Genomic DNA, 10,001 nt, shown 5'->3' with positions numbered 1-10,001 from the left:
TAATAGTTTAAATGTTTATATATATTATATTAAGTCATCTATCCACATGTTGTTATTATACATCCATGATTCATTCCTCTACTAATGATGGATTCGTTAACCTGAATGCATTTAAAACTAATCTATGATGTATGGTGAAACCGTAAGGTTATTTCTTCTACTAACTTAAGGTTTAGGGTTTAGGGTTAGGTACAAAGTGCAGCTGACCCCAGCAGGGGGCGGTATTGCGCCATCAGGACGTCCGTCGACCCCATAATGGACACGAAGAAGAAGACGACACGCGATTGGCTGCTCAAAGGGGCGTGTGGATTACGTCACACCGTGGGCTACAAGGAGGCAAGATGGCGGCGGTTACAAGGTGCTCAGTTAGTTTAGTGGGAAGACTGGTAAGTTATAATGTATCTGTTATGTTACCAGGAGATCATGCATGTTATTAAGAAATACATCTTTATGTATTTGCTATAATTGAGCTGCTGGGTTTATTTGTAATGTACACATTTGTTAACAATCCAAAAGACTGTTAAATGATTGCTTTAGTGAGATGATTGGTTAAATCTTTATTTGTTTAGGAAGACTTCATAGTACTTTGATAAAGTACATCTGTAACAAACCTAATTCAACTATTCCACACATAATCATAATGACCATAACAGTACCATTACATTACCCTAATGACCATAACATGACCATAATGACATAACATTACCCTAATGACCCCAACATTACCACAACATCAGAACCTCACCATAAAACTGTACGATAATGATAATAACATAGCCCAACATTATCATAAGTTACCATAACATTACCCTAATAACCATAACATCACCATAATGACCATAAAATTACCCTACCGTGACTATAACAGCACAACCTCACTATCAAATGACTACAACCTTACTATAATATGATAATTACCCTACAACAACATTATCATAAGAGGGTTTTAGATTTGAAACCTTTTACAGTATTTTTCTATATTCTATAATGGTGTCAATAAGTGGGCTCTATATTCTATAATGGTGTCAATAAGTGGGCTCTATATTCTATAATGCTGTCAATAATTGGGCTCTATATTCTATAATGGTGTCAATAAGTGGGCTCTATATTCTATAATGCTGTCAATAAGTGGGCTCAATATTCGATAAGGCTGTCAATAGTCTCCTGGTTGTTCTTGGTCTCTCAGCTCTCCCACCACTACAAGCGTCGGTGTGTGCGGGTCTTTAAAGCCACCAGGGATCAGCCCCCGCGGGCCTGCCTGTCTAACCTCTACAATGAGAGGTTCTTCCATACAACCAGTGGTAAATAACCTCAAGATGCAACTCTAGAAACCATCAGATATGGCTGTGCTGCTGCAAAGCCCATTCCCAGAACCTTAACCCCAGAACCTTAACCCTAGAACCTTAACCCTAGCCCTCACCTTTACCCTAGAACCATAACCCCAGAACCTTAACACTAGAACCTTAACCCCAGAACATTAACCCTAGAATCTTAACCCTAGAACCTTAACACTAGAACCTTAACCCTAGCACTCACCTTAACCCCAGAACCTTAACCCTAGAACCTTAACCCTAGCACTCACCTTAACCCCAGAACCTTAACCTTAGAACCTTAACCCCAGAACCTTAACCCTAGAACCTTAACCCTAGAACATTAACCCTAGCCCTCACCTTTACCCTAGAACCATAACCCCAGAACCTTAACACTAGAACCTTAACCCCAGAACATTAACCCTAGAATCTTAACCCTAGAACCTTAACACTAGAACCTTAACCCTAGCACTCACCTTAACCCCAGAACCTTAACCCTAGAACCTTAACCCTAGCCCTCACCTTTACTCTAGAACCATAACCCCAGAACCTTAACCCCAGAACCTTATCCCTAGAACCTTAACCCTAGCACTCACCTTAACCCCAGAACCTTAACCCTAGAACCATAACCCTAGCACTCACCTTAACCCCAGAACCTTAACCTTAGAACCTTAACCCCAGAACCTTAACCCTAGAACCTTAACCCTAGAACCTTAACCCTAGAACCACAACCCCAGAACCTTATCCCTAGAACCATAACCCCAGAACCTTATCCCTAGAACCATAACCCCAGAAACTTAACCCTAGAACCTTAACCCTAGCACTCACCTTAACCCCAGAACCTTAACCCCAGAACCTTAACCCCAGAACCTTAACCCCAGAACCTTAACCCCAGAACCTTAACCCCAGAACCTTAACCCCAGAACCTTAACCCCAGAACCTTAACCCCAGAACCTTAACCCCAGAACCTTAGCCCTAGAACTAACCCTAGCCCCAACCTTAACCCTAGAACTAACCTTAACCCTAGAACTAATCTTTAACCTAGAACTAGACCTAGAACTCACCTTGGCCCCCTACACTAACCCTAGAAATCAAGCTAGAACCAATCCTAGATCTAGAAAGAACCCCTCAAAGGTGTTTTCACCTCTTCTCTGCCCTGCAGCGTGGAGCGGACCCATCATGCAGTTCAAACTGTCCGACATCGGAGAAGGAATCATGGAGGTCGTAGTGAAGGAATGGTGAGTGTCCTTATAGGGTTGGGCTTTACCCTAACCCTAACTAAGGGACTAAGGGTGGAAATTAGCCTATGGCTGTAATCCTGTATATTAACTTTTTTTTATTTTTTATGTTCAATATATTTTGTCCCTTTTGTAAAAATAAAATAAATCTCAACTGATTTTACAGTTTAGGGATCAGTAAAATGGGTCCACACAGAGTCTCCTGGTGAATCCTGGTGACCCCTGCATTTAAAATAACGGCGTTAGGCAACGCTGTTATTTTTTTCAGTGACGGGGTAATCTAACTAATTACTGTTACCGTCGTTACAACGCCGTTACCATTAGTATACGTTAAATGCGGTGCGTTACTATGAATAGATTGAATAAACTGCGTTATCCGAACGCACCCCTGGCTCCAAACACAATCTGCTAGTGAGGAGACCGGGTGGGTCAACAACGAGATAAGAGGTTATGATTGGCTAAGGCAGAGTCATGTTTCATGGTAGCCAATTGTAGCCAGTGTTTTTAAACACAAGCCAGGACACGTGCGACACACACACGCACGCACGCACGCACGGGTGCACGCAAACGCACACGCACACACCAAACAGTTTCAATGGAGCAGCATCAGTGGCGAGTCCGGAGCCATCAGCAGACGTTCCACAGCCTTTGCAACCAAGCAAATTAAAATTCAGTTGGAAGTATATCAGGGCCTTGAATGGGCAGTTCAACCATTTAACACATTAAGGCCAAGTGAAAACTGCTCAGAAAAATCCAAGTTCTTTGACATATAGCAACTTTTCTTTTTACAGTAACGCAAAGTTACTTTCCCTTGTAACTAGTTACTTTTATTATAGAGTAATTCAGTTACTAACTCAGTTACTTTTTGGAACAAGTAGTGAGTAACTGTAACTAATTACTTTTTTTAAGTAACGTTCCCAACACTGCTCCTGGTGACCCCTGGTGTCTCCTGGTGACCCCTGGTGTCCCCTGGTGACCCCTGGTGTCTCCTGTTGACCCCTGGTGGCCCCTGGTGTCTCCTGGTGTCTCCTGCTGACCCCTGGTGTCTCCTGTTGACCCCTGGTGTCTCCTGCTGACCCCTGGTGTCTCCTGCTGACCCCTGGTGTCTCTTGTTGACCCCTGGTGTCTCCTGGTGACCCCTGGTGTCTCTTCAGGTACGTGAAGGAGGGTGACAAGGTGTCCCAGTTCGACAGCATCTGTGAGGTGCAGAGCGACAAGGCGTCCGTCACCATCACCAGCCGCTACGACGGCGTCATCCGCAGACTGCACTATGCCGCGGACGACACAGCGCTGGTGGGGAAGCCCCTGGTGGACATCGAGACCGACACCGGGCCAGGTAATGAGTGGGTCCTGATGATGCTGGGTAATGAGAGGGTCCTGATGATGCTGGGTAATGAGAGGGTCCTGATGATACCGGGCAATGAGAGGGTCCTGATGATACCGGGCAAAGAGAGGGTCCTGATGATACCGGGCAATGAGAGGGTCCTGATGATACCGGGTAATGAGAGGGTCCTGATGATACCGGCCAATGAGAGGGTCCTGATGATACCTGGTAATGAGAGAGTCCTGATGATGATGATGATGACGACGATGATAAGGATGTCATCCAACTTCCTCAATGTTGTTGGATGGATAACCTAACACTACATTCCGGTTTGTCCGGGGTCAGAATTTTGCATTGATGGTAAAGATCCGCATGTAACAAATAATCAAATATTATAGCCATGGTTTACTCCCCTTTTAACTGGAGCGTTTAGTCCATTTACTGTATCTATACATCTGAATCTAGTTGCTATCTACCTATTCAGAATCTAATGACCGGGAGCAAGCTATATCATGGCTTCAAACTAGCTTTAAGTTAGGCTAACCCTATCTCTACAGTCTGGTAGGCTAACCCTATCTCTACAGTCTGGTAGGCTAACCCTATCTCTAGTCTGGTAGGCTAACCCTATCTCTACAGTCTGGTAGGCTAACCCTATCTCTAGTCTGGTAGGCTAACCCTATCTCTAGTCTGATAGGCTAACCCTATCTCTAAAGGCTGGTAGGCTAACCCTATCTCTACAGTCTGGTAGGCTAACCCTATCTCTAAAGGCTGGTAGGCTAACCCTATCTCTACAGTCTGGTAGGCTAACCCTATCTCTAGTTTGGTAGGCTAACCCTATCTCTACAGTCCTGTAGGCTAACCCTATCTCTAAAGTCTGGTAGGCTAACCCTATCTCTAGTCTGGTAGGCTAACCCTATCTCTGTGTGATACATGTATATTCTATATGTGTTCCATATGTTCTATGTGCTATAGAGGCTGCAGTGGTTCTACATGTACTATATGTTTTATGTCATTTTCTAGAAGTGGCCCAGGAGGAAGACGTTGTGGAGACCCCTGCCATGTCTCGTGAGGAACACACCCATCAGGAGATCAAAGGCCAGAAGACCCAGGCCACCCCCGCTGTCCGGAGACTGGCCCTGGAGAACAACGTAGGAACACACGTACAACTAGAATTAACCCTAGAACCTTAAACGCAAGCCGAAAATAGAACATTAGAATACAACCTTTAACACAACATACAGTAAAATAGAACCTTAAACACAACATACAACTAGAACTAACCCTAACCCTAAAACCTTAAACAACATATAGTAGAATATAACCTTAAACATAACACGTAGTAGAATATAATCTTAAAGAACATAGAGTAGAACAGAACCGTAAACAACATATACAGTAGATTCTGATAATATCATTAACAGAAGGTCTCATTTTGGTATCTAGCCCTGATAATATCATTAGCATTAGCTTGTTTGGTATCTAGCCCTGGTAATATCATTAGTAATAGCTCGTTTGGTTTTTAGCCCTGATAATATCGTTAGCATTAGCTTGTTTGGTATCTAGCACTGGTGATATCATTATCCTTAGCTCGTTTGGTTTTTAGCCCTGATAATATCATTAGCATTAGCTTGTTTGGTATCTAGCCCTGGTAATATCATTAGCATTAGCTTGTTTGGTATCTAGCACTGGTGATATCATTAGCATTAGCTTGTTTGGTATCTAGCCCTGGTAATATCATTAACATTAGCTTGTTTGGTATCTAGCACTGATGATATCATTAGCATTAGCTTGTTTGGTATCTAGCACTGTTAATATCATTAGCATTGGCTCGTTTTGTATCTAGCCCTGATAATATAATTAGCATTAGCTTGTTTGGTATCTAGCTGTTGGATCTTAACTCCATTTTTCTCCTGTCAGATCAAACTGAGCGAAGTGGTCGGGACCGGGAAAGATGGACGCATTCTCAAGGAGGATATTCTCAACTTTCTGGCAAAGCAGACGGGAGCCATCTTGCCTCCATCTCCATTCCATGAGACCCGTGAGTCCCAAAGACCAAAGGAGGTGCAGCCAGCCAGCCAGCCAGCCAGCCAACCAGCCAGCCAACCAGCCAGCCAACCAGTCAGGCCCCGACCAGTCCTCAGCAGCCAGGATGTCACTGAGCCTCTGAAAGGTAGAGGACCCTGCACCACTGCAGTACTAGTACCCACTGCAGTACTAGTACCCACTGTAGTACTAGTACCCCACTGCAGTACTAGTACCCCACTGTAGTACTAGTACCCCGCTGTAGTAGTACTAGTACCCCACTGTAGTAGTACTAGTACCCCACTGCAGTACTAGTACCCCACTGTAGTACTAGTACCCCACTGTAGTAGTACTAGTACCCCACTGTAGTAGTACTAGTACCCCACTGTAGTAGTACTAGTACCCCACTGTAGTAGAACTAGTACCCCACTGTAGTAGAACTAGTTCAACACTGTGCTACTACTGTATAGTACTACTACCCCACTGTAGTAGTAGTAGTAGTACACCACTATAGTACTTCATGATGGTTAATGGTTCTGGATCTGGACAGGCTTCCATAGAGCCATGATGAAGACGATGACGGCAGCCCTAAAGATCCCCCACTTTGGCCTCTGTGACGAGGTGGACCTGAGTCGCTTGGCTGCTCTGAGATCAGATCTCAGGGGCATCAGTGAGGCTCGTGGCGTTAAACTCAGCTACATGCCCTTCTTCATCAAGGTTAGGTCTGTCCCTCTGTCTCTGTCCCTCTGTCTCTGGGCTCTCTGTCCCTCTGTCTCTGGGCTCTCTGGCCCTCTGTCTCTGGGCTCTCTGTCCCTCTGTCTCTGGGCTCTGTCCCTCTGTCTCTGGGCTCTCTGTCCCTCTGTCTCTGTCCCTCAGTCCCTCTGTCTCTGGGCTCTGTCTCTTTGCTCTCTGTCCCTCTGTCTCTGGGCTCTCTGTCCCTCTGTCTCTGGGCTCTCTGTCCCTCTGTCTCTGGGCTCTCTGTCCCTCTGTCTCTTGGCTCTCTGTCTCTGGGAACTCTGTCCCTCTGTCTCTCTGTCTCTGGGTCCCTGGGCTCTCTTTGATGATGTTCTTGGTCTGCAGGCGGCGTCCCTCGGCCTGCTCCACTTCCCCGTCCTCAACGCGTCTCTGGACGAGGCCAGTCAGAACATCACCTACAAGGTCAGCATAGGAGCTCTGAGAACATGTCTACTCTACTATTTAAAACACGTTTCTACTCCTAAGTCGGTGGAGAATTGGTTTCTGCTCTTGTTGAGCAGATGTCAAACAGGATTCTACTCTTTTTAGTCTATTTAAAACAGGTATCTACTCCAGACGACCTACAGTTGCTGCTGATTCTATGAGATATATGAAGTATTTTTGAATGTTGTTGTGTAGGCGGCTCACAACATCGGCCTGGCCATGGACACCAGTCAGGGTTTGCTGGTGCCCAACGTGAAGAACGTTCAGCTTCTCAGCGTGTTTGAGATCGCCAGAGAGCTGAACCGCCTTCAGGCGCTGGGGTCCTCTGGTCAGCTGGGGACCTCCGACCTGACCGGAGGAACCTTCACGCTCTCCAACATCGGCTCCGTAAGTCTCATTTAGCTCTGAGGTAGAGAGGCAAGGCCTGCAATTGCGTTAATAGGCTAATGATGAAATTCCTTTCATTTCGGAATAAGATTGGAGGGACTTATGCCAAGCCGGTGATTCTTCCTCCTGAGGTGGCCATTGGAGCTCTGGGCAAGATCCAGGTGAGGCCTGTTTTTACCATAGAAACATCTGGAACCATACTTATGTCCTCATCACTAACCAAAAGAATACCTTGTTCTACGTTAATCAAACCTTTTCTGGTCCCTCTCCAGATCCTTCCAAGGTTCGACTCCAACGGAGAGCTGGTTAAAGCTCACATTCTGAACGTCAGCTGGTCGGCCGACCACAGGGTCATCGACGGAGCCACCATGTGCAGGTTCTCCAACCTGTGGCGGCAGTACCTGGAGAACCCAGCGTCCATGGTCCTGGATCTGAAATGAAACCTCAGCCTCATCTCCTGAAGACCCCCTCCATGCCTTGTTCCTTCCTGTGGGCGTGGCCTTATGTTACAGCACCTCCTTCCGGTGGGCGTGGCCTTATGTTACGGCACCTCTTTCCTGTGTGATTGGTGGACGAGGGTTATGGGGTCGCTCTGTCATCTGCTAACCCTTCATTTGGGGGTTGAACTTTCCCTTGGGTTAGTCAGGTGTTCGACACAACTTTGTCTCTTGATAGCAGACTATTTAATCCTGTTTTTTGTAAGAGCGCTATGTTACAAGTCTAAAAGTAAAGAGTGCAACTGTTGGGTATGTATTGTCTTTATGAACTGAAACGGTCTGGCTAAGACTAGAAGATAGCACTTTGTGATGGAGCGTCTTTCTACCAAGTGTTCTACGACGTGCTAGGTGGTGGTGTTAGTTAGTTAGTTAGGTTAGTGGTGTTAGGACCATCTAGTCACTAAACACGCCTGTGGTATGCTTTATTAACCCTCTCAACTGAAATACATATATATATAATATATATATATGCCTTGTTAGCTAGCAATAAAGAATATAACAAACACATCATCAGATTTCTTTCATTTTCCAGCAGCTTCTATAAAGGTTACAAAACAGAATGGGATATCAGCAGTATCTAGAAATTGCTACTTTTTATGAAGTTACTATATTATATTTTGTGCACGCATTATATTATACCTTTTATTAGTCTTCCAGTATGTTTATTTTTATTTTATTTTTGATAACCCTGTAAACACTACCATGTGTACCAGTAAGTACATTTGAACTGTAGAGGGGTCATTTACTCATTAGTGCTTTAGCAGTGGAAAACAATAAATGGAATTCCCCTCTTAGGGAGAGGGAGGACCATTGAAAAGTTTCATACAGAATGCAGTGGTGAGTCTGAGCGTCTGCACCTGTAATGAAACGCAAGGCTGAGTTTTTTTAATAAAGATAAATCAAATGCATATAAATTAGGTCGCTATACTCCAAGACTGAGTTTATTTTAAAGGCTGTCAATATGGACACCAAAAGACAGTTTATCATCCAACCAAATACCCAGGTATTAGACTAGTCTGCTATCCCAGCAGACTAGTATTCCAGGAGGCTATATGCTATCCCAGTAGACTACTCTTCCAGTTTGCTATCCCAGTAGACTAGTATTCCAGTTTGCTATGCCAGTAGACTAGTATTCCAGTTTGCTATCCCAGTAGACTAGTATTCCAGTTTGCTATCCCAGTAGACTAGTATTCCAGGATGCTATCCCAGTAGACTAGTATTCCAGTTTGCTATCCCAGTAGACTAGTATTCCAGGATGCTATCCCAGTAGACTAGCATTCCAGGATGCTATACAGTAGGGTAGTATTCCAGGATGATATACAGTAGAGTAGTATTCCAGGATGCTATACAGTAGGGTAGTATTCCAGGATGATATACAGTAGAGTAGTATTCCAGGATGCTATACAGTAGGGTAGTATTCCAGGATGATATATGCTATCCAGTTCCTCATCATGTCAGTGGAAGGCCTGGTCTCCAGAATGCAAACTAACCCCAGTAGCTTTGGGCTGGCAGGACCTTTAAGCTAGCTCCCTCTAAGCAATACCATACAGTAACAGGCCTTGTAAGGTAGCTCCATCCAGACTGTACCATACAGTAACAGGCCCTGTAAGCTAGCTCCATGTAGACTGTACCATACAGCAACAGGCCCTGTAAGATAGATCCAGGGAACGAACAAACGAGAATTCGGACGCTACGCTGAACATTTCTAAACGTCATTTGCGTCAGTAAATGCGCCGGGTATTTGTGTGACGCAGACAGACGCGCCCACATCATGTAAACAAACCGGGCACCCTAGAGGGAAGCTGGAGGTTGTATTGATGTTAAATTGACGTTGATCAAGGTTTTTTTAATTAATTTTGAATGTTACATTTTCTATGTTAAATCGCAAATAAATTGTTGACATGTCTAAACGAAAGCCGGAGACTCCATCATTAAATGTATTTGTTTGCGTAATTATTCAGCTTCTTCTTCTCCGGAAAAACACATTACACGCATAAAAACGCATTACATTGTGGTATACGGGAGTAACATGTATGGAACATCG

At 44.6% G+C, this 10,001-nt stretch overlaps 1 protein-coding gene across 1 annotated transcript; it reads left to right on the top strand.

Moving 5' to 3' along the window:
- The first annotated feature begins 331 nt into the window (after positions 1-331).
- Positions 332-8,464, top strand: dbt (dihydrolipoamide branched chain transacylase E2). The gene is made up of 11 exons (XM_079739237.1): positions 332-386; positions 1,187-1,301; positions 2,473-2,548; positions 3,703-3,884; positions 4,893-5,020; positions 5,790-6,042; positions 6,445-6,611; positions 6,975-7,052; positions 7,269-7,460; positions 7,550-7,621; positions 7,733-8,464. The coding sequence occupies exons 1-11, from the start codon at positions 342-344 to the stop codon at positions 7,898-7,900; spliced, it is 1,476 nt and encodes a 491-aa protein (XP_079595363.1). The 5' UTR covers positions 332-341; the 3' UTR covers positions 7,901-8,464.
- The last annotated feature ends 1,537 nt before the right edge of the window (positions 8,465-10,001 follow it).

Source organism: Pollachius pollachius (genome assembly GCF_949987615.1).
Source record: "Pollachius pollachius genome assembly, chromosome: 7".
Taxonomy (NCBI): domain Eukaryota; kingdom Metazoa; phylum Chordata; class Actinopteri; order Gadiformes; family Gadidae; genus Pollachius; species Pollachius pollachius.
Note: the sequence above shows the minus strand (reverse complement) of the source record. Positions and strands in the feature narration are given on the sequence as shown.